The sequence below is a fragment of the Uloborus diversus genome, chromosome 6 (genome assembly GCF_026930045.1).
Source record: "Uloborus diversus isolate 005 chromosome 6, Udiv.v.3.1, whole genome shotgun sequence".
Classification (NCBI taxonomy): Eukaryota; Metazoa; Arthropoda; class Arachnida; order Araneae; family Uloboridae; genus Uloborus; species Uloborus diversus.
In genome coordinates, this window is record NC_072736.1 from 12,519,422 (window position 1) to 12,545,635 (window position 26,214).

Here is a 26,214-nt window from a genome sequence, read left to right on the forward strand (position 1 = left end):
AAAATGACAAAATGTAAATATTACAGCTCTAAATTTGACTTCAGTTTCTTCAATACATTTTCTGCTGCTTTTTTTGCAAGTGTTTTGTTGTTTTTCACTGCTTCATCATACATCGAAATCTGTTCTTCTGTAAGCTGGAGGGGGAAAAAAGAATGTTGACAAGTCATTGTGGCACTTTTAAACATGAATACCACTTTAAAAAATTTCTTTAAAAATAAACATTTGACAACTTTTAAAAATAAGAAGCTACAATAGGTTAATTCTAAGCTGTTTAAAAAAAAATAGTGACAAGATTCTTGGTGTATCATATGTTAATATCATGTCAATTCTTAATTCAAGAAGTGCTACAAATTTATCCAATACAGTATAACCCTGAATCAACGATTGTCAAGGGGCTAGAAAAGTTATTGTTAAATCGAGGAGCATATACATTTAGTGCAGTTTTATACGGACCAGTGAAATGAATCGCTAAATGAGGGAAATCGTTAAATCAAGGTTATACTGTACTAGCAAAAATACCTCGCTTTGCCTGGGTCAGTAATAATTGTGAGAAGCAATTTTCATTTGTTTTCTGTTTTAATTGAAAGAATTCAAAACAACGCTTTGAAGTGTTTAAAAATCAAGCTTTTTCCTTACCCATAAAACTAAAATAGCAATAAGTATATAGAACAAAACAGTATTCATTTAGAAACGAAAGCGTTACATTTACGCCATATACAAAATTATGAATTTAAACTGCACTTGTTTAAAAAGATTTATCTGTTACTGCTTTTTTTTTTTTTATACATTGTCTTGAACCTTCTCTATATGGCTATTGAAGTACAAACTGTTAAAAAAAAATGTAGCTGCCCATAATCCCCCTTGCTTGCTTTAGTTATTTTGTGAAATTTCATTTATTGTAGGTTCTTGGTGCGTTTTAAAATGTCATCAAATTTGCAGTAATCCTTTTGAGATACCTTGGATAATGCTCCCCCTCCTTAAATTTTTACTAATTTTCATCAAAAAGATAGTCGCTAAATGCTGAGATACTTTTGGTGACCATAAAATGAAGCTAAAAATATTTTCAGCCGAAATGTTTCCAAAATAAGTAATAAAATTTGGTGATTGTTTGAAGTGTGCTTAAAGACAAATTGATGTTCATAGATTTGTCTAATTTAGTTGGCGGTTTATTTTACATATTAACAAAAATTATAAAGATTCTTTTAATGACGATATATTGGTTACATGGTGAAAGCTGTGAAATATTACGACATAGTCTTTGGCTTCAAAAACAGGGACAGTTGAAAAAAATTAGCCACTGAAATCTTTCTGCAAAAAGTTAGGTGAGATTCTTTGCTGGTAGATTGGATAATGAGTAAGTAAGTGTCCAATTAGCACAAATAAATAAAAAACATTGATTGCATTAAAGTTCCATTAAAATGGAAAATAACTGAACAGATTGGCATTTTCTAACAGAAAAGCAATTCCAGCAGAAAACTCAGAGCTTTTAATGGACATAACTTGAACATGTGCGATTCCCCCCCCCCCCCACCATATTACAGAATTCATGTGAAAATTGTGTCCTAAATTAGAATAAAAAAGGAACTACCAATTGAATTTTTGCAAAACTGGCTATAAACTTTTTCAGGACTAATAAGAACAAATTGAAATTTTCGGCCGAGTAGCAACATCCATTCATATATACATAGAGAGATATGTTAAGTATTTAAAACTTGAATATCCTCAAAGAAGTAATACACATAGAAAAACAGCAAAATATGTCTTTCCCATTGAAAAAACATGCACATATCAAGAAAAATATCTTTGTGCTAAAAACTGAATGATAAAAATACAATATTAAAAGAAACAACAGGCATGTGTTTGGTGTTTCAAGAAATGCTTTTCCCAATGCAAGAGGACTTGTGGAAAAAGGGGGAGGGGAAAAGAGAACTGGCTCTTTTCCCGAAAAGTTTTTTCTAGCCATTCCCCAAGGACTGATACTGAGGGACCATGCACCGGTAATTTTTAGAATTTAAGTCCTGAAATGCAATTGTAGGCCATCTTCAAAATGACAATTTAAGACTATTTTGGGCATTATTAGGAGGAGGAGTCTGGAGGTCACTCCTCCCCTCCCCCAGGCGTTTCCCAAAATTTGATTTAACAAATCCAAATAGTGTTTTAGCTGGAAATAACGGGGTTCAGTGACTTTCCTTTGGTGATTTTTCGAAATTGAAGTTCTAAAAAGCGCAATATTAGACGAACTTTGATGCTAAGGGAAGTGGGTTTCAAAAAATTCTCCCGAAATTGAAGTTCTGAAAGAAGTTTTAGAATTACTATTTTTCTTTTAGAATTACTATATTTCTAATTGAAGTTTTAGAATAACTATTTAAACAGAAGAAGTTCAGGATCTTCCTTGGCTAAATCTCTGTATAGTTGTTTATATAAAACGCTATAGGATAAAATGCCCCCCCCCCCCCCCCCCGCATGAACAAACCAGATATGTAGTAAGAGGTAAGTTAAAAAATCTACCGCCCCCTCCTTGGAACGTTTCTGGATCCGCCCTTGCCATTCCCATCTCCAAGCCAGACAGAATTTTTTTCAGGAAGAAGTTACAAGAAGCAAGATTGGGCGTATAGGGTGGATGGTCAAATACCAAATGCTGATACTTCTGCTGCAGATTTTTGGTCTTTGGTGCAATTTTCCGCATACAGGTGGACAATGGTGACACAATTGCTCCATTACCAGGCTGCAGACTTCTATGAAATTGGACTACAAGTACTTATCCAATAGTATGATAAGTGTTACAATTTTGGTGGTTCTTACATTAAAAAATAGAGGACATATTGCTGATCCTTTAATCTAATTATTTTTTATTTCATTTTTTATGGGCTATAAAAAACTTATTTTCCAGAAGAACCCTGAAAAAAAAGTTCATAAAAAAATAAACTTTTGATATAAGATTGCTCAGTTCAGTTGTTTAAACTAAGTTTTTGTTACCATAGATCCATATACAGTGAGGGTGCTGGTGAGCAACTTAGTGAATTTCAAATTATTGGAGCACACAGAAGAAAGGTCATTCAGTTTTTTTGACAATAAGTCGTGTAGATTTTGATCATGCTGCACCTGAAGAAAAATAAAAGATGTTACACACTGCTCTGAAGATTAGGAATTGCATTTTAATCAAGTTTTATTGACCCCCCCCCCCCACACACACACAACTTACCTTCCTCTCTACAAGGCATTTGAGAATTTCAAACATGTTTTCAGAATGCATTGCCTGATCTAAAACAGCTCTAGGAAATAGAAAGAAATTAAGAATTAATGAGATATTGAATGAACAAAATGAAAAATAAATTCTTCAGAGTTCTCACACAAAAACTGTTGATTGCTATTAATTATTTAATTTCATTGATTTGATTTCTTTTATTGCAAATATTAATCACTGCCCCAAGGGAAGATCCAGCCTTCTGGTTTCTAAGTGGGTCGTTCTATTTTAAAAACCAACATACAAATCAGGGTGTTTTAGAGACAGGTATTTCCACACCTACAAAAAAAAAGGCTCTCTCTCTCTCTCTTTTCAAAAAAATTTCAATCCTAAAATATAATTTTAAAATATCAAGCATAAAAACTGGTTGGGGGTTCTTTTTTTGAAATGTATGAACATTGCCACAGCACTTGTTTGACTCAACTTGTTTTACTTGGTTTTAAAGCTTATTATTACATCAAATTAATTTCTGTAAAAGAAAAAGGTACTCATATACAATACAACAAATCTACAAACGTTGTTTAAATATAAATATGTTTAATAAAGATAGTTAATAGCAGTGTGCATACTAGGCATTCTCTAACCTGGCAGTTTGTGAAACTCAATTTAAAAAAAAAAAACCACATTGAATAAAAAACCAATTTTACATTCTACCAGCTTCAAAAGTTTTACAAACTGCTATTGTTGATATATAGTCTGTAATTCTTCGTATATCTATGACTATACTGTATAAAATTTGAATTATCTTTAATGATTTAGAGCTGTTCTATAGTTTCCAACTAGAGACGTACCGAGTAGCACTTTGACTGAGTACTCGGCCTTTCACTACTCGGCCGAGTACCGAGTTTCAATTATGTTTTAAGAAGAACCACCGACACATACATGACGAATTTTGAACTCATTGGAATAGTAGTATAGACCTCCAAATAATAGTTTTTAAAACAAAATTACAGCTGAAATTTAATTATGCATTATTTAAAAGATTTTGTTTGTGTCAATAATTTTTACAAATAATTATTTTCTAAATTAAAAATTAACAAAAAAATTAAAGGTAGGATTAATCAATTTGGAATTAAAACAAATTATATCAATCTACATACTTTTAGTCCGCCAAAGATAATTAATTTTTAAAAGTAAATGAAGCAACGTTAAAAGCACAAATGTGCAGGAGCACTGCAGACATTTGCTTCTGCATTACAAGGAATGTCTTTTTCAGTGAATAAAATATGAGTTAGTGAATGTAAAAAAATCCGACTTTCGTCGGATGTCTTTAAATCCATAAGCTCACATTTTGTGCATTGAAAAAAGCATTCCTAGTAATGCCAAAACACATGTCTCAGTGTTCCTGCACATTTGTGCTTTTAACCTTGTTTTATTTTTGAAGAAAAGGTATCTTTATACTCTTATAAATAATTTTGTTTGTGACAAAAATCCATTAATAAGTTTCATTAAATTTTGGGAATTAAAATAAAAGATTTACTCCATTGAAGCATAACAAACTTCATTATTTTAAAAATTTAAATTTGAATTCTAAATGATTGCAGTATATTATATGCTTGCACTTTTTTATTAATTGTAAAATCTGCTTTGAGCAATATTCAATTTTTTACAACAACTCGGTAATGGCCGAGTACCTGACCAAAATTTGGCCAAGTACGTCTCTACTTTCAACTAATATAGTGATGTCACAAATCCTGTACAAGCTAACGAAAATGTCATTAATATTTTTTTCAATTACTTACTTAGCATTTTGCATCTTTGACAACTTTGCAGTTCACTTTAATTCAAATTTGAGATTTAACGCATTTCAAAAACTTGATCAAGAAAGATTCATGAATGTGTAATATGTTATAGATGAAATATATACAATATGTTCCTGCTTAACCTGCAGGACGTCTATTTTGTTAACCGCTAGTCCTAGATACATACTTCCAATTGCAAAAATGGTCAAAATAAGATGTAGACTCAAGATATTAAAGGTTTAAAGCGATCAAAAACTTATTAAAAAATTACAAAATCTAACTTTTTATAAGGCCTCCAAATCCCTAAAGTTACATTTTGAAAAATCATGAACATTGAGAAACAATAATAACAAGGGCAAAAAAAAGACAGTACAAACAGTATTATTGACCGAGCTATGGAGATATGAAACAATACATTTGGTGACTTAAACCACTGCACACTCTTGACTTTTAGGGGCCATATAGCGCCTTAATACATATAACAAATTAACATTAATTTTGAACTTTAATATCTCCTTGAATTTTGATCATGTGAACATGATGTTTCTTTTTCTTTTTGTGATTATTGTGTTCTTAGGCTCGTGATTTTTCTAAAAAAAAATTCAGGATCTTGGGGGCCAAATCAAACCTTAGATTTTATATTTTTTGCTTCAAATTTTTTATATCTTAACTCTAATTTTGTCCATTTTTGCAGCCAGATGTATGTATCTAGGACTAACAGTTACGAAAATAGAGGAGAACAAGCTGTATAACAGCAAAGTTTCAAATATATAGCAATAAAATGTCGCTGCATTATTCCTTAAGTATTGTCTTAGAAAGAGTTCAAAAACAGTTTAATAATGTTAATAAGACATTCTACTGAAAAACAACTTTCATCTTGAAACTAGTTAAAATATGAATCAATATTAAGTCAAAAATATGCAGCATAAAATATACAATTGAAAGAAAAAATTACTTTATGCAGTATGCTGTATATTCATCAGGCAAACTTGTTTTTACCATTTCAAACAAGATTTCAGATTCAAAAGTACCTAAAAAGGGAAAATAAACAATAGTTGATTAATATGCGATACTGCTCCCTGCTCACATCAATAATTAAATCCGTATAAAAATGTTGAATGTGTATGAGTGCAATGCATTTTTAAAAGAAAAGAAAGATAGGTTATAATTGGTTTTGCATGTTTTGTTAAGGGAAATGCATAACACAAAAATCAGATACAATTTAATCAAGAAAAAATTACAGCCTTTTTCATTATGTCTAAAAACATACTGTATAATGTAAAATTTAATTTTAAAAATAATAACTTTTTCATGTACATGGAGAGGAATTTGTAGTGCAATGATTTGTGGAGGGACAGATTTGTGAAATACATGAAATACACCGCCAGCTCAGTCATTTCCAGCCGAGGACTGCAGTTTCGTGCTTATTAGCACTCATCAGCCGGCATAGGAAAGGATTGCCTACATACAGAACTGGAAACAGATTTGTGTTCGATAATACAATGAAATGATATCCATTGGATTGATGTTTCAACTAACTGAAACACAGTGCATGCTTATGTTGGTAAATATCTTTAATGATTAAATAGTTTTTGAAATGTTTTTGCATGAATTTTTAAGGTGTCCATAATTTTTGCAAAAGAAAACCATCAAGAATACTTTCGGCCTTCACGGCAGAAAACTTGACATTTAAGCTTTACCCCTCTCATCTAGTTCAACATCCAAAGTTGAACCCCCCCCCCCCCTAATTTTTATTTTATTATTTTTTTATTGAATGTAAAACTAGATTTATAACAAAAGAATGAGTCATAAATTCTTTAGTAGTTAAAAACTCTATGTGTGAACTGTCATATGAGAAGTAACATAATAAAGCACTAAGTATACAACAAAAATTATGTATGGGGAAAAAAGAGTTCCTTGCAACCCTGAAATACATTGATGCAATTTTAACTTGGCATCTTGCTTTCAATATTATAGCTTTTTTTTTTTTAATATTACCTAATGTTTCTTTCCTCAAGCAAGGTATGAGCACTTCATCTATTCCAGTCTTTGGGTAAGCTTCAGTAAATTTCAAAATAGATGTTGAAAATGTACGAGAATTCGTTTTTTCATTTTCAGAAATCTAAATTTGAAAACATTCAATTTTTTTAATATTGGATTTCAGTAAAGTAAAAAAAATAAAAAATAAACTTAAATTAAAACTATTTTTAAAACACAATGAGTGAATATAATAATTTCAACTTATGCAAATCTATATAAAAATCAAATTAATTCATTTAAAAAAAATCTACCTTAGGATAAACAAAATTCTGTACAATGACACTAGCAGTTGCCAAGCTAATCTGTTTTTCAAAAGAAAGTATTGCATTTAAAAGTGTTGCAGCAGATGATTCATTTAAGACAGAAGACTTGATTTGATCACAAAAGTCTGGCACCTATAAATGATAAAATAAATTTTGTTGACATAAGAGAAAAAAACATACCATAAAATATTGAACAGGCACCATTGATCAGATAGTCACTCCTCTTCCTTTTTCATAAATTTTCTTCATTCAAATGTTTAAATTTTGATAATTCATTTTTAATGCATGAATGACAGACCCATCATTTCAAATTTTTCCGAGATGGGGATCAAAGAGGTTTCGATAATGCATGTTGTATTGAAAAACCACACCCACATGTATAGAAATTGGAAACACTTGATTTTTCAACGCCAGGCAGGGTCAATTGCCCCTACTGACCCCCAAATGATGGGCCTGATTAATGATACAGTCGGACCCCAATTTAACGAATTCATCGGGACTGAAACTTTATGTTAGACTAGCAAAAATACCCGCCGTTGCCTGGGTCAGTAATAATTATGAGAAAAAATCGTTACTTGCTTTTTTTTTTCTGTTTTAAGTGAAAGAATTTAAAACACATCTTTTTGACATGATTAAAAGTAGAGTTTCTTCCTTACTCATAAAAGTAAAATAGCAATAAGTATAAAGAACAAAATAGTATTGATTTAGAAACGAAAGCACTATATTTAAGCATATACAAATTTCCAAAACATGAAATTATTCTTCTCATGTTTAAAAAAGATTAATCTGTTGATACTTTTTTTTGACATGGAGTCTAAAACCTTATCTGTATTGCTATTGACGTTGCTCGTTATCCCCTTATACTTGCTTTAGTTATTTTGGGAAATTTCAATCATTGTGGGCTCTTGGTGTGATTTTACCAAATTTGAGGGAATCGTTTTGGGATACCTTCGATGATGCTCCCTCCTTCTTTCCTTACTTTGTAAAAACGATATATTAATTTTCGTTACAAAGATATTATCGCCAGGTGCTGAGATACTTTTGGTCACCATAAAATGGAGCTAAAGAGTTTCATTCGAAATGTTTCCAAAATAAGTAGTAAAATTTGGCGATTGTTTGAAATTGTGCAAAAAGGAAAAATTAATGGAAGTTTTTGTACTGTTTATGGATTTGCCTAACTTAGTTGCTGGATTATTTAACACAGTAAAAAAAGTTTTTTAAAGATTTTTTGATTGGCGATATTTTGTTTACATGGTGAAAACTGAGGAACATTATGACATAGTCTTCGGCTTCAAAAACAGCGACATTGAAAAAAACTGCCAAATGCATCAGCTACGGAAATATTTCTGCAAAACTTTTGGCGATCTGCTGGTTGATTGGATAATGAGTAAGTGTTCAATCAGCATAAATAATAATAAAAACCATTAATTACATTAAAGTTCCGTTTAAATGGAAAATGATCAGCCAAATCATGTATTATTAGCCAATCTTGTGCAAAAATCTTACTTCAAGATTTGACTCGAGAAAAGCCTTGAACAGTCACGAAAAGCAAAGATAGCCAACAATACAACAATAGTCGCTATCGACAGGGAGTTGAGATGATACACTAAATACTGTATTGAGTTTAGGAAAGCCTTCGAACATGGAACTAAAAAGCTCATAACTCGTTTTTTATTCTACTTAGAAATTTCGAATAAGTGCCATCTTCAGCAGAAAAATCAGAGCTTTCGATGGACATATAATGTAAATATGTGCAAGTATTTTTTCATCCCTATATTAAAGAATTTATACGAAAATTGTATTTTATTGCTCCCCTAAGGGGGGTTTTGCCCCCCATAACGGGACGAAAACTACCCTATGAGTTATTCTGATGCATAAGCTATATTATTGTAAAGTTTCATCAAAATCCGTTCAGTAGTTTTTGCGTGAAAGAGTAACAAACATCCATACATACATCCATACATCCATACAGACAAACTTTCGCATATATAATAGTAGTAAGATTCAGTTATTCGTAATATCGGGGTGTGATTTATTATTATTTTTTTAATTGCACTTACCTTATCAAAACGGATGTATATTTGGTACGGATTCAGAAAAGGGAATTGGAGCAAGGCTATCAGATGGACATTGATGGGAACCCTAAAAGGCTTTTTGCTTACGCTAATTCTGGGAAAGCTCGAAACAGTCAAATTGGGCCATTGGTTGATGAACATAAAAATTTAATCCAAAACGATAGGGATATTGCAAATGTTCTAAATAATTTTTTTTCCAGTTTGTTTAATGGTAACTGTATCTCAACACTTGACAGTAACAAGACACAAGCCATTATACAGCTTGAGGATTTTGTATTTTCCAGGGAGGAGGTTCTATTTCATTTGAAAAAGATTAAAGCAACTAAAGCTCTGAGTCCAGATAATATTTATACAAAAATTTTAGTTGAATGTGCAGAGGAATTAGTGGATGTTATTTAAAATATTTTCAATGCTTCTTATAACTCGGGGACAGTACCAGAGGACTGGAAACTGGCTAACATAACGCTGCTCTTCAAGAAAGGGTCTAAAGGTAATGTTGGGAGTTATAGACCTGCAAGTCTGACATTAGTGGTTCGTAAGATTTTCGAAACTTTGATCAAAATTAAGATTAGGAATTTCTTAGAGACTAATAGTCTGTTGACTAGTTTGCAGTATTGGTTCAGGAAAGGTAAATCGTGTGCTACTAATTTATTGCATTTCTATGACAAGGTTACCTCAGCTTTAGATAACAAAAAGTGTGTGGATGTTGTTTATATTGATTTTCTAAAAAACTTTTGACAAGGTACCGCATGTTGCTCTTCTCAGCAAACTAGCTGATATAGAAATAGGAGGAAAATCTTTACTTTGAGTTAGAAAATGGCTCACTGGAAGGAAGCCAAGAGTAGTTGTGAGGGGAAATCATTCTAAATGGAGTGATGTTTTAAGCGGGGTTCCTCAGGGATCAGTTTTAGGGCCTCTTTTGTTTATTATTTTCATGAATGACATCAATAAAAATATTTCTGGAAGCATGAATTGTTTTGCTGATGATGTAAAAGTTATGGAGATTGTCAAAAATGAAGAACAAGTAAAAGAGCTTCAAGAGGATTTAGATCATATTATACGTTTTATATGGTTCAGTCATTAGTCAGGCAGAAAATGTTTTGGATCTGGGTATCTTAATAAATCAGGACTTCAAGTTTAGTCAACAGAGGAGCATTGCAAGTACCTAAGTCAACACATTGCTTTGGGTTATCAATAGATCTATTTCAAACAAACCGAAGAAGGTTCTTCTACCTTTATATAGGATTTTGAAATGAAAGGGGGGCTCAACTGAACCAAGCACTGCGACCAGAGGTCTATTGTACTAGTCCCCAAACAGAAGTCTTAAAACAGACCAGTAGCTGAAGCAGAATTCAGCTAACACCTAATAGGAATATCATGAATCTTGCATGGTTAAAGCAAATGATGACCAAGGTGTTCAAACCTATGAGCAGAAATCACTTCACAATCACACAGGGTGTGAGTAATAGTTTCCTACTTAAAGAGGTAACCTCTGCAAATTGGATCATTACTGACACCCATTATAGCAAGGTGCTGCTTTAAAGTGTAAAATCTAGTAAGAAGACAAAAAGCCTTCCTAGTACTATTTTTGTTAAGAAGCCTATTGCATTTCTGGCAGGTGATCCTCAGAGAGAATCAGGTCTGTCCTACTTAGAAAGATAAGCTGAATATGTTCAATGTCATCGTGAGATAACCTCTCCACAATGGAAGGTTTCTCTCACAACTGCCATCTTAAACATACGCACTGCTTGAGCATAGGACTGTGCTTGACCAGTCCTTACTCTTTAAGATGCAGCAGTTAGTGCAGGGGAAGGAGTTGAAACCTCTGATCGATGACGTTTGGTTTCTATCTTTTCAGGAAGGGCTGGCCCAGAGGCTTTTGCCTTTTGTAACAGCCTCTCCTCTCCTGCCTGCACCTGTTGAATTTTTGTGTATAAATGAGTATCCCCTGCCCCCCCCCCTACTGCAGTGTCGGTGAGTTTCAGATATGCATCCTCACCAGTTGGTGGGTTGCAGACCTGCACCCTCACCTCCTCCAGCATCAAGGTTGCTGGTTCTCCCCTTCAAGCCAATATCCAGCTCCAAAGGAGTTGGAAACTGGGCAGTAGTAAAAGGTCAACACCCGCACAACCACTCAGTATGAGTGCTCTCTGATCCTAGACGCTCTGATCCTAGAGTGTCGGCCGCCCGCGTGCAAAGACCTAATGTGCCGCCCCTCAAGAGTAATTTTGACTAATATTCAATGTCCATATAAATCTTTCTTCAAATTTCTATCCCAAGTTATAATTAAAAAAAAAAAAAACAGAACAATGATGAACTTATAAAAAGGAAGAAAAGTTTTATAGTGAGAAACTCCTTAGCAACAATTTATATCTTTGAAGAAAGTAATAGATGCCAAAATGTACTAGTCGCATAATGCATTTTATAGTCTGTCTTCGGTGACATCAGAGGAAAGACGTAAGAGGGAGGGGGGGATTGCTCCGAGAAAATTATCGAAATTGGCGTATGAAAAATAGTTTTAGTTCATCTTTGGTTGTGTTCGGTCGGGTATATTCAAGATGCATGGAGAAATTTTCAAAATTGACGTCAAATATCGAAATTTTAGGAACGTTTTCGAGATTTCAGGGGAAAGTGATGTTGGGAGTTCTTTCCTAAAATTCTTTCAAAATTGAAAACAGTTTGAAGCTATTTTTGGTGAGCTTAGCTTAGGAAGGATCAGCGCTCTTCCCGAAAATTTTCCGAAACTGAAGTTTTAAACACGTAATTTTTGGTTACCTTTGTTTACATTGTTAGAGGGAGGGAGATTCAATCGTCTCCCATCAAAAGTTTTCGAAATTTAAGTTTAAAACGCAAATTTAGGCTGTCTTTGCTTATGGTAGGGGAACTGGCGGCCTTCCTCCAGGAGGTTCTTGGCATTATTTTTTCAAAAACCCATTTTTGGCTACATTTGAAAACAATAGGGGTAACGTGAAAATGTTCCGAACAGAAATATTTTTTGGAACTTAAGTCCGTTATAGGCTATTTTTGGGATGGAAGGGTTTTGGGGCTCCCAAGCGGATATTTCTAAAAGCGCAATTTTATATACTATCTTTGGTGACGTTAGCGAAACTGGGAAGCTTCGGCGGTTCTTTTGCAGATTTTTCGATATTAGTATCTAAAAAATATAACTATTGACTTTTGTTCATCTCAACTCGATGATTGATGGGTATGCCCTAGCGCCATAAGAGAGTCATTGATCTTCCTTGGGGACTAATAAATTGACTAAGGACCAGCCTAGCTGGGCCCAGAGCCTGTTGCTGGTCGTCACATTTGTATTTGTATAAAAGCTCTAATAAGCAACCGTAAAAAAATATCCATAATTAAAATGTGTACACTTTTTATTCAGCATTCCGTGACTAATTACACACTAGTTAAGGTGAAACTTTTTTTGTGCTGAGCAATAGATTTTGCCAATTTCCTTGATACTCGACTCGAATAGTTCTCTTTCCACTTTATGGAAAGAAGAAAATACTGTGTCATTTACAGCCGGCAGCAAAAGATGTTTTTTCAGTTTCTATTCCATGTAAAGTATTCGAAAAAGTAACAGCTTTAATGAGTTTTATTATCGCTTTCTGCAACAGAATCGCTATTCTTTGGTTGCCTCCTCGTCCGTCAAATATTGCTGATTCCAAGAAAAGTATTTTTCGGCTTCGTACAAGATAGATATATCATTTGGAAAAGAATGCAATAATTCCCAACTCAAATTAACAAAAAAAAAAAAAAAAAAATTCCGGCTGTTGAAATAATTTGTTAATTCGGGGTTTATTATTTGGTAAATAGGAGTTTTTGCCTTCATTTTGGTCGGGAAAAAAGAAAAATTCGCTAAATAGCGAAATTCATTAAATAGGGGTTTGTTAAACGGGGTCCGACTGTATTTAAAAAAAGATTTCAAGGTATGCTGAAAAATTCTTTTGATATGAAACTCACTTTTTTTTGCTTTTCTGAGTAACAACTAAGGTTTATGACATTTTTCGAAGGTGTAAAACTAGTTTTTGGCAGTTTAAACCAGTGTTACATAACCTTTTTTTACCCGAGGGCCACACCTCATACTACGATAAATCATGCGTACATGCCATACTACATGCTTATTTATATATATGAAGTTTTCATCTGTTAGAAATGAATACCTTCCCATTTGGCTACAAAGTTTGTAACAATCATTCTTAATGCTGAATGAAGATGACTGGTAGTTTAGGAGGTTTGCAGCATAGGCGGATTTAGGACTGAGTTCCTGGGGGGGGCAGGTGTAAAATACTTATAAAAAATGTAAAAACTTTGGTTAAAATTGGTGAGACATAATGTATAAAATTTTAAATAAAATATTAAACTTGAATATTTCATTTGTTTACCATTTAACTTCATATTAATATCATTTGCGTTGTGAAGGTGACTACAAAATGATTGATAAATGTGTAACAAGCCATTTATTTTAAATATAGAAAAAACAATAAGATACCATAAATTGATAATTATCAATCTTCATTTAAAAACACAATTTAACGAAGGATAAATTCTTAAAATTCGAGATTAAATATCATTTCATAGAATACCAATCAATTACCATCAGTGAACATATATTGACCGATAAACAGTTCCACCAATGTAGATATGGATTTAAAACATTAGTAAACACATATTTGACCGATAAGCAATTCCACCAACGTAGATGATGAATTTAAACATCAGTAAACACATATCGACCGATAAGCAGTTCCGCCAATGTGGAGATGAATTTAGATATCAGTGAGCACATATTGACCGATAAGCAGTTCCACCAATGTAGAGATGAATTTATATAAAAAAAAAATACGAAGGGATGCGACGATCCCAACGTAAGACTTGCTGGAAGAACCAACGTATTTCTCAGGGATGGTTATTTATCGATTTGGTCTGCGAGTCTTCACAGGCTCATCCAATATATTTTGCTGTGGCAGTCAGTTCCAAGGGAAGACATTTCGTCGTTTCTCTGGGACGGTGAGATTACTAATTAGTCTGAGATTATTTACAGACTCATCCAATACATTTTGCTGGCGGTCAGTTCAAAAGGAGGACATTTCGTCGTTTCTCGTTGATGGCGTTTTATGAAAAAAAATTGACAGATGATTTCTAGGTTAAAATATACGATGATCACACTATACACTTTGTTTCGAATCTTTTACGATTTTACGATGATAAAAGATACAATTTTTTTTTACGTTTTTTACTAAAGGGCAAAAATAGCCCGCCAACAAACTCGCCTCCACACATCATCGCCGCTTGAAGAACACACACACAAGAGCAAGATAAATCACGAAAACAAGATTGCAAAATGGCAAAGGACGCTATCACTTTTGACGAATCATAATCCTGGGATTTAAACTTGACGTTTACCACGCCTTTGCATTTGACGTCATTATGTAACAGGCTCGGAAAAACTTTCGTTGAATATAAGTAATGCCAGCTGGTGCTGCCCTCTTGCGTGTGATCATGTTGTTAAAGTGAATAAAAAATACAATTCAACAATGAACTTTAACATTATCAGTAACCAAAAATAAAGGAGCATCCTTTACAAAATTTTTTAGTGTTGGCTTATTTAAAATGGCATCCTGTAATTTTTCAAAAGCATCCTGACACTCGTTTGACCATAGGAATGGTGTGTTCTTTTTAGTCAAATTAACAATAGGAGCAACAATTTCAGCATACTCAAACACAAGATGTCGGAAGTAATTAGTCATGCCTAAGAATGCTTGTACTTCTTTGGTGTCTTTTGGGATGGGAAATTTATTTACCTTATTTATGTTATTCTCAGAAGGAGAATAGCCATTATGGTCAATGTTGAATCCTAAATAGGTTATTGAAGATTTACACAGCTGAAGTTTAGATGGGTCAAGAGTCAGGTTAAAAAGTTTCAGTCTATCAAAAACCTGTTGTAGAAGATTTAACAACTGGGACATGTCATCGGCAGCCAGAACAATATCATCAAGGAACCATTGTAAGTTAGGTCCTTTTAATCCCTTTAAACAATGTGATAAAAGAGCACAAAAGTAGCTTCCACTATTTCTAGCACCAAAAGGAAGTCGTTTAGGCTGAAAATTCCCCAATTCAGAGCAAAAGGCCAACTTTTCCCTATCCTCGGTTCTTAATAAAATTTGGAAAAAAGCAGATTTTAAATCAAGCACACAATATAGATTTCTACCAGAAATATTCTGCACTATCTCTGAAATTTTTGGTAAACAAATTTTGAATGGTTCAGTAATAGCGTTTAAAAGGCGATAGTCAACTACCATTCTGAAATTTGGTTTTGCATTGGGATCATTTGATTTTGATGGTTTTTTTACAAAAATGCAAGGGAAAGAATAACTACTAGTGGAATGTTCAATAATTTCGGCCTCTAAAAGCTTATTAATCTCCTTTTCAGCAAATTGCTTAGCTATTCGAGGTAAAGGGTATGGTTTAGTTGATAGAGGAAAGTCGTGAAAAAGTTTAAATTCAGGTACTATAAAATCCGTAGAACCAAGTGTTAAATAATTTTTTGAAAAAACTTCATAGTTGTCCATTAATAATTTTGTCATTTTATTTTTGTCATTGTCATTAAGGTGATCTAAGCAAAAATCATTGGGAGAAAGTTCTTTCTTTCTTAACTCCTTAATTTCCTGCATTGTTAAATTGTTTACATGAGCGGTTTGAGAATCAGAAGGTTGTTCAAAATCATCTTCAGAAATTTCCTGAACAGTACCTAAGCATTGATTTTTTTGAATGATAAATTCAGTGTCCGAATTGTTGTCAACGATGATGTACATTCCCTCAGCATTTTTGGCAGAATGTAGAGAAAAATTGATGTTACATTTATCCTGAATCTTGCCAGGTGAAAAAAGCAATAGGTTGGAATCTCTAAGTTCCTTAGGAATACACAATTTTACGATTTCAAAAGAATTAGGAGAAATTTTAACATTAAGGGCAGATTTCACTTTGAAATAATTAGTTGAAAGTTCCTGAACATCATTACTAATGGTATCATTGGTTGCAGTAATAGCATTAGCCTGCTTAATTTGCTCATTAGGCGAAATAATAACGAAATCTAATTTAGTTTTGTCAGTGATTATTCTCTTATTTACAGTGTCGAGAATAATTTTGTTACGTTGGAAAAAATCATATCCCAAAATAAATTGATAATTAGTATTCCAAGAAAAATTTGTGGTGAAAAAAAGATTTGAAAACCATTTTCCCTGAATTTTGAATTTTAAATCTACAGCTGACCTACAACTTATACTTTCGTTATTCACGGTTTTAATTTTCACACCCCTTGATACATAGTTTAATTTTGAGATCTCTTTAATCTTTTCTAAAACGGAACCTTGGCAGATTGAGATGTTCGCACCGGTGTCCATGAGTGCATAGCATTTAAAATCCTTAAAAGTAATTTCAATGACAGGTAATGCATTATCAGAGTTGGTGCAAGACATTAGTACCTTATTAGTAAAATTCTGTAATTCATTATCATTTTGATTGTGAGTATCAAATTTTTGTAAGGTTCCCATCTCCTGCACAATTTTCACATCATCTCTATAAAAAATATCATTGATCTCATTTGAAAAATTTTTTTCTCCTTTAAAGTTTGGATCCTGCCATCCTTCAGTCAATTTGACATGATTATGGGGTTCCGAATTCTGATGGCTAGCATAACCTCGAATACCCCCTTCTAGTTTAAATTTCCTCTATTTGCATTTCCTTTATTGTATGGCCTGAAATTCCTAGCTCTCTGCCGGTTGTGATAACCTCTATAGCCTGAGCGGTTCCTTTGGGAAAAATTGTTTTGATTGTGACCCCTGGAATTACCTGGAAAGTACCAACATTTAGTGGTCCAGTGATTACGGCCGCAAATATGACATTGAACATTTTCAAAATTGGTTTGATTTTGTGAAGTTGATGGACCCTGATTAAAATTTTTATCTTGAAAATTATTTGGTCTATTCACCTGAAGAGAATTTACATCATAATTAAAAGTTGCAGCATTCTCATTTATCCCCTTTGAACTTTTTAAATTGTTAACAGATTCTGTCAAAATGGAAATTTTTCGATTAGTTTCCTCCTGGCTTTGTAACAAAACATTAATTTCCAGTTGGGGGTTACAGAAATTCCCAGAACTGTTAAGGGCATTTTCAACATGCTTCGCAATTTTAAGTGCCTGTTTGAAAGTGTTGGGACCCTGCTTCTGAACCTCAATTCTGATGTCGGGCCTTAGAGCATCAATAAATTTGGAAAATTTTGATTTATCCACTAAATCCAAAAGATCCTTCTCTGCGTTGTTATTTGGGTTTAAAAATCTATCAGCGGCTTTAACAACACATTCACTTAAATCCGTTACGGATTGCCCCTGCTTTTGTGATATACCCCAGAAATCCTTTTGAGCAGATTCAAAGGAAATTGTGTAAGAATATTTTCTCTTTAACTCCTGAGAAAGCTCGGAAAATGTAGCATTGGCATTTCTTTTTAAGATTTCGGAAATAAATTCCTGTGCTTTGTCTCGTAATCTCAATTTTAAGATTATTATTTTCTTTGCAGCTGACCATTTTTCGAGTTCAGCAATTTCACAAATGTTATCCAGAAATGCATGCACATTCTCGGAGTTTTCTCCAGAAAATGTTGGGATAAGGGGTAACAATGAATTTGCCATGATATAAATTTTAGTACTTATTCAAAATATATATATGCAACTCAAAAAAAATATATATGCATTCATGAAAAAAATGACACATAAATATTCAACATAATAATAAAAATCATAAAATGCAATAAATTATATAATGCAATCCAGAGTGGTCCCCAAAATTTCATTGAAAATCAATAACCCCTGTTCGGCACACACGGCACCATAAAAATGTAAAATACTTATAAAAAATGTAAAAACTTTGGTTAAAATTGGTGAGACATAATGTATAAAATTTTAAATAAAATATTAAACTTGAATATTTCATTTGTTTACCATTTAACTTCATATTAATATCATTTGCGTTGTGAAGGTGACTACAAAATGATTGATAAATGTGTAACAAGCCATTTATTTTAAATATAGAAAAAACAATAAGATACCATAAATTGATAATTATCAATCTTCATTTAAAAACACAATTTAACGAAGGATAAATTCTTAAAATTCGAGATTAAATATCATTTCATAGAATACCAATCAATTACCATCAGTGAACATATATTGACCGATAAACAGTTCCACCAATGTAGATATGGATTTAAAACATTAGTAAACACATATTTGACCGATAAGCAATTCCACCAACGTAGATGATGAATTTAAACATCAGTAAACACATATCGACCGATAAGCAGTTCCGCCAATGTGGAGATGAATTTAGATATCAGTGAGCACATATTGACCGATAAGCAGTTCCACCAATGTAGAGATGAATTTATATAAAAAAAAAATACGAAGGGATGCGACGATCCCAACGTAAGACTTGCTGGTAGAACCAACGTATTTCTCAGGGATGGTTATTTATCGATTTGGTCTGCGAGTCTTCACAGGCTCATCCAATATATTTTGCTGTGGCAGTCAGTTCCAAGGGAAGACATTTCGTCGTTTCTCTGGGACGGTGAGATTACTAATTAGTCTGAGATTATTTACAGACTCATCCAATACATTTTGCTGGCGGTCAGTTCAAAAGGAGGACATTTCGTCGTTTCTCGTTGATGGCGTTTTATGAAAAAAAATTGACAGATGATTTCTAGGTTAAAATATACGATGATCACACTATACACTTTGTTTCGAATCTTTTACGATTTTACGATGATAAAAGATACAATTTTTTTTTACGTTTTTTACTAAAGGGCAAAAATAGCCCGCCAACAAACTCGCCTCCACACATCATCGCCGCTTGAAGAACACACACACAAGAGCAAGATAAATCACGAAAACAAGATTGCAAAATGGCAAAGGACGCTATCACTTTTGACGAATCATAATCCTGGGATTTAAACTTGACGTTTACCACGCCTTTGCATTTGACGTCATTATGTAACAGGCTCGGAAAAACTTTCGTTGAATATAAGTAATGCCAGCTGGTGCTGCCCTCTTGCGTGTGATCATGTTGTTAAAGTGAATAAAAAATACAATTCAACAATGAACTTTAACAGCAGGATTTTTTTTTTTTTTGGAGCAACATTTTTAATTGCCTTCCCCCCCCCCCTGTCTATTTTCTGTGATGCATAAGGCCATTCTTTACTTTTTTATGTGTCATTTTCATTACTGTGTGTAATCATGCTGTCCTTTTTGAATTGACCTTAAAAGAGAGGGGGCTGGTATTAATAGAGTGACGCAGGGCTTCCTTTTAAGTGGGATATAGAATATCTCTAATTTTAGGGGGCCCGGGGGTTACTCCCCCGGAGGAAATTATATAAAATGGATATAAAATTCTGCATTTTTATATCTTATAAGGGTTAATTGGAAATAATAGGCAAATATTTTTAAAAAACGTTTTATGCTTTAAAAGTGCTTCGTGATGTAAGTTAATACTTTCAAAGAAATGGTGCACAGATTTAGAGAATAGGTATCAAGAGAGTAACAAACTACCCATTTGATCAATTCTTAATTTATACATTTGATAAGAAATAAAATTGAAACACACTTTGCTTAGGAGTTTCAAAGACTTGTCTAATTATTTTCAAGGTTTGGTTGGTTAGATTGGATTTTTGGCTCAAGAGCCCTGGTAGACTATACTGCGCCAATTCTTTTCAGGGATTTTAGAACCTATCGATAATTTGCACTTTCCAGTCTCTGAATTTGAGTAGTAGATTATACAGTTGTACAGTATTGTTCTTTGAAAGAAACAGCTATTTTAAGTTTAAAAGAAAAAATAATTTTTTTTTAAATTTCTCATCACAACTTTTTTTTAATTATAAGTAGTACAGAAAACGAAAAGAAATAGGGGTAGTGTATCATTTTCCCCCCGGGCTAAACAGATTAACAATATGCAGTAAAAGTAAGATAAAAGCAATCAATACAAAAGAATTTCCAAAATTCTGCATTCGGGAATAAATAAATAGCAAGATATGAAGCATGTGAGTCAAAAAATTTATTTCAAGTAATGTGTTACATTCCTCCCCCTACAATTTGTTAGAAATTTTAAAATTTAAGGTTTGTAGCCACACGTTTCCAAATATTCAAGGTTTTCAAGTACTTGAAAATGAAATTAGTTTTTCATGCACTTTCCATTTTTTAAAGGAACAAATCACAATTTTTTGGGAGTTAGGGGACCACTTCAAAGCAGGGGCCCTACGTTATAGCTTGTTTATCTTATAGGCAAATCCGGCTCTGCATGTAATTCACTGTTACCTACAGATTTTTTTTTTTTTTTTTTTGATTTTTTGTAACTGTAACGAAAATTCGTCAGTTTTTACAGTTAAAGGAATTTTACGATTTTACCGATCTGTGTAAGGTTTTTATCAAATTTCAGCAAATTTTTTCAAAATTTTTGATGACTGAATTACACAGATTTCAATAATGACAATAACTGTCTCATTTAAACTTAGATGATTATGACTTACCTTAATTTTTAAACAGTATTTAGAAAGTAAGGAAAATGGTACTTTCCCTCTAAGTAAAAAGATTCAATCAGAACGTTCAGATAACTGAAGTTTATTCACTTTGCGATAGTATTTACTTTTCTTTCTCAAAAAAAAAAAAAAAAAGAAAAAAAGCAGAAAATTTTCTAAGCGCATGAAGTACAGTTCTAACTATTAGTTTCATATATACAAATTTTTTTCTTTAAAAAATAAAGAAAACACAGTTATAAAAACATTTCATCAGGTAATAATGCGATCTTACAAGAGTTGTGCAAAACTTTCATGCCGGAAATATATCTCCCTCGCTTTTTCTTTTATTCAGACGTTTTCCTTACAATGTATGATTCTGGAAAATCAGAAATTTTATTTTTGAACTGCTAGGGATTAAAATTCCAATTTTTTTTCACCTAAAAAATTAACGCATTGTGTTTACAGTGATTTTACGTTCTGTTTGTTCAATGGTTGGACAATTTTTCCAGTTTTTTGTTTCATTGTTACATACATTCGTTGAGTAAGGTGTTAATTGTTACATTTGATAGTATTTTGCTGTACAAAAACCTTTTAGCTATGTACTTCTTTTGCAATAGCATGCATTTCAAATCAGCCAATTTCATTTGAACATGTGAATCCAGAATGTTCTTCAAACTCTTTCGTCTGTAACAACCCAAAACATCTAGTTTTTGAAATGACGCAAATTGAAAATAAACATTCTGAAAAAAGAGAAAACAAATCGTAACCAGTAGATCGTTCTGTTAGCGCAAATTGTGGAGGGGGAGGGAGGGTCCCAAACGTCAATTATTATAAGTGTTGCAGCTTGAATGCATAGCTTGTTTAGCCTATATTTTCATTCATATACTTGCCCAAATGGTTTTCAGTCCAAAATAATGAATTTAGACTAATTTTCAGTACCCCAGTGACAGCTGTACCATTTGTATTTAATGTTCGGTTTTTCTCTTTTTCTTTTCTCCCTTCAGAAAAGGACATTCGCTGTTCTCTTCATTTTAATTGAACTATTCAAAAAAGAAAAAATCATGATTTTTTTGTTATAAGATTTTGGAAGATAAGTAGTTACTATATAAACTCCTCTGAAAACTGGGAGGCATTTCCCCCTTTGCCCCCCCCCCTATAAATCCGCCCATGCTCTTCTGAACTATTCAAAAACGAAAAAAAAAATTTTTTTTTTAAATTTTTGGAAATTGTGTTGTTACTACATAAAGTCCTCCCAAAACTGGGGGGGCATTGCCCCCCTCTGCCCCCCCATAAATCCGCCCATGTTTGCAGAACAGAGTTTTTGATTCATGATATAGAACATAATTACAGGTCGCAGGATCAACTTCACAGGCCCCATATGACTCAAGGGCCATAGTTTGGGCACCACTGGTTTAAACTAATTTTTGATGCCAAAAAGATTAACCCTGTTTCAATGAAAGTTTTGAATTTTTTATCCATGAATTTAAACTACACAAGAAAACTTTTACTTTACTTGTTGTAGAGGCAATGTAAGCAGAAAATCAAAATCCTTTGCAAGTTCTAAAGAATCTGAATCTTCATTTAGTAACAACTTCTTGATTCTGCTAATTTTAATCTGAAAAATAAAAAATAAATAAAAATAACACTTAAATTTATATTATAATAAAATCAGAACCTACAAATTTTAATAAAATGTAACAAAAAACTTTTTTCAAAAACAGTAAGAGCCTCTCAGAACCATGCAAAACATTTATTATCCTAAGTTATTTTAAAAATAAGTGTCTTCTTATTTTCAATGAACATCAGTGGCGGAGATTCGAGGGGGGGGGGCGACCGCCCCCGCACTTTTTTCATCATCAAAGATTTTTTCAACATTAAGATTTTGATTTCAAACCATTCTGGGTGAGATTACCCGAACGTTACCAAACATTGTTTAAAATTTCAGTTTTAGAACTTCAATTATGACAATTTTCCGGAAGAAAATCTCCGAGCGCACTCCCTCCTTCCTTTCAATTCAAAGATGACCTAAATTTGCTTTATAAAGACTCCAGTTTGAGGGTAAAATCAGTTTCTAGCAAAACATTTTTAAAAATTGAAGTTAATTTAAACTGATCTTTGGTGACATTAGGGAGTCGGAGGTTTCTCGAAGAAATGTTTCAAAATTGATCCTTTAAAAACTCAATTTCGGCTGCCTGTAATGACTTTAGTTAAATTTGGAAAGTTCATTGGGGGTTCTCTCCAGAAATTTTTTTAAATTAAACTATGAAAAACGCAATAGTATACAAGCTTTTGTGATGTGAGGAGGGGTTCCAGTGACCTCCTTTGGAGAATTTTAAAAATTAGTCTTTAAAAGTTGGTTTTAAACAAACTTTGGTGACACTAGGAATAGATAGGCTCTCACTTCATAAATTATTTGGCATTGGAGTTATTAAAAATGTGACTTTAACATTGTTTGGGAAGAAATGCTTTTCCAAGCTTAAATTAATTTCTGACAAACTTTGGGAAGGAAGGGTTCAAAGTTTTCCCTTGGAAGTTCTGAAAAATGAAATTATGAGTGATGTTAGAATGGGTGGGAAGTTTGGGGCCCGCTCTGGAAATTTTTCAAAGTTGAAGAAGTAAAAACGCAGTTTTAGGCCAGATTTGGGAGGCCTGGTTGGAGTCGAGTTGAAATTGTAGTCACTAATTCAGGTTTTAAAGAAGGGGAGGGGCGGGGGACGAAATGGAACTCTAAAAAACGAGCTTTGAAAGTAAAGATTCAGCGACTGTCCCTAAAGAACCATTTTGATATTGAAGTTTAGAAGCGCAATTTTAGACTGTACGTATATTGAGAAGTTAGGTTAGAAGGTGGGTTCTCTCTCTCAAATGTTTCGAAATTCAAGGCCTAAAAATGCACTTTTTGACAGTGCTTGGTGACGTTATGGGAAGGGATAAGGTTGAAGAATAAGGATTAGGTCTTTCATCATGGAGGCAAAAGTTCCATTTTAAAGCTATCTTTGGGGATGCTGAGAGAAAAAGTAGGGAAAAAAATTCGGGTAGGTACTCTCCTATAAGAGCATATTTTGAACCTATAGATTTGGTGAAGTCAAACATGGGGGGCTGGGGAGTGGAGTCAGGTTTACCACTCGAAATTTTAAATTGAAATCCGAAAAACCCAATTTTGGGTATATTTGTCCAAGTTAGGAGAGAAGGGCGGATAAGCAGCTCTTCTCTGAAAAATTCCAAAATTAAAGTCCTAGAAATAAAATTTTAGGTGATCTTTGATGATATTAGAAAGGGAGTGGGAATCAGGGTTTCCCCGGAAATTTTCCAAAATTAAATGCTAAAAGACAATTTAAGCACTGAGTAATACATTCACACAAGTGTGCATATGCATATATATAATTTCATTGCTTAGTAGGCGAATTATAATCCTCTATCCCACCTTAGTCCTCTAATGACCAATCCTTTCTATATACTTTAGACTGTTGATAATAATTGCAGGGAGATTCAAACAAGATGTGACTGTGAAGCGAAGGATGCGGTGACCAATGATGCCGATTATCCATCGAGCAAGAATCATGCATGCTCTGCAGCCAAACCACGTTTGAATTGACCCTGTAAAGCAATCCATTTTTACAGAAGTTTATTTTGTTTTAGTTTCATAAAAAATCATGCATTTTTTTGAAATAAAAACATTAAAAATTTTCACGAACAATAGTGGACTTTTTTCTTCTCAATTAATGAAGGGGTCCGATCCTCAATTATTGAGGGGGACCACTCGGACCCTCCCCCCTCTGGCCAAGACACCCATGTGTAGTAAATAATCATAAAAGTATCATTTGGTGTTTGTTATTGTATAGTTTGTATCTTTTTTTTCCCCCTTTAGTTCAACGCAAGAATAAATGTGAGTATTAAACATTCAGCTCAGATATTTTCCCTATGGTTTAGCAGGATATTTTCCCCTTGGAACTCAATTTCAGTAGACTAGGGTTATTAAAATTTGACATTTCTTTTAACTTATTCATTAATTGCAGGAGAAGAAATGTTTTTACATTTTTGCAAAGAAAAAAGTACTAAAAGCAAGGAAGTTCTAGTTTCTAAGGGGAGGGAGGGCTTGAGCCCCCCCCCCTCCTCCCCCGATGGTATACATGTTTTAATAATACAAGCCCCACCCCCTGCTTGCTTCGATCACAAACCCGTTTATTGCCTGTGTTGGGTGACAATTGATGATTTTAATTTATATTTATCAATTCCGGTTCCTTAAGGTTTAGGAGGGTGATACAGGGCGAAATGACATTCCCTAGATGCATTGTATCCAATGGTAAATAATATTGACCTGAGACATTGACAGTGCAGAGAAGATAATGTTTCAGACACACAGACGGATGTGCACTGGTTTTAATAGTATAGATTCTAATGATTTTGTGAAAGCAAAAATAATGAAATAAAAAATTCCCATAAGTACTTCATCCAATAACATTCTTTTCTCCAGAATTTCTTGTTGATCAGCATCATTCTTTTGAGCTTCAGACGTTAGAAAACTTTCAATTTGAGAGGAAGCAGGATCTTTACAGACAGTTTCAAACCCAACATCATCTATTGTTAATTCCGTGACTTCATTAATGAATGGTTTCTTTTCACTCATTTTCACAAAACATTTACGCCAAGGCGATTCAAAAGGATGTGCTTTGAGTTTTTCACATAAGTCTGAAAACTGCAACTCATTTTCTTTTAATTCAAATTCACTTTTCTTAGTTGACATACTTCAATGAATTTTTGAAAAGATAAACAGACTCGCTACAATGTATATAACTTCAATATCATATTTTTCTGCAGTTCATCATGAGGGATTTGTATGAAGGGATAAGTAGAACTTAAATTCTCATTCACGTTACAAAATAGTAAAATTCCATAATAAATCTTACAAAACGAAATTCGCGGCTGTCGCAAGAGCAGCTTAACAGTAGTAGTCAAAGTTTTTTTAGAATCACTTAACTATTCAAGTTTAATTAGTTTTGTTTAAATTTAAGTTTTTACGTTTCTACTAGTATTTGTAAGCCATGATACACTTTAAATATTAATCTCTTTTACAAAGCAATAACATCATGTGACAAAATCATTTCTAGATGGGTAATTTTTCTTATAAAAATGTTTATAATAATTGAAAGTTTCCCTGAAATTTTGAGAGCTCCTGGTCGTATCTTGCTGTTTCTCTCCTTTAAGTCGTTTAATTAAATTCCCTAGAATTGAATGACCTTGTTTACGATTTCCATTCAAGGTTTGAGAGCACGTGGTAGAGAGTGCGT

General features: G+C 33.2%; 1 protein-coding gene across 1 annotated transcript; it reads right to left on the minus strand.

Moving 5' to 3' along the window:
* On the minus strand, positions 1-26,131 carry LOC129225302 (uncharacterized). Its single transcript, XM_054859892.1, has 8 exons — positions 25,374-26,131; positions 22,443-22,544; positions 7,278-7,421; positions 6,985-7,108; positions 5,942-6,017; positions 3,203-3,272; positions 2,977-3,102; positions 1-134 (listed from the first exon to the last, which is right to left on the minus strand). The coding sequence occupies exons 1-8, from the start codon at positions 25,668-25,670 to the stop codon at positions 21-23; spliced, it is 1,053 nt and encodes a 350-aa protein (XP_054715867.1). The 5' UTR covers positions 25,671-26,131; the 3' UTR covers positions 1-20.
* Positions 26,132-26,214: the final 83 nt, after the last annotated feature.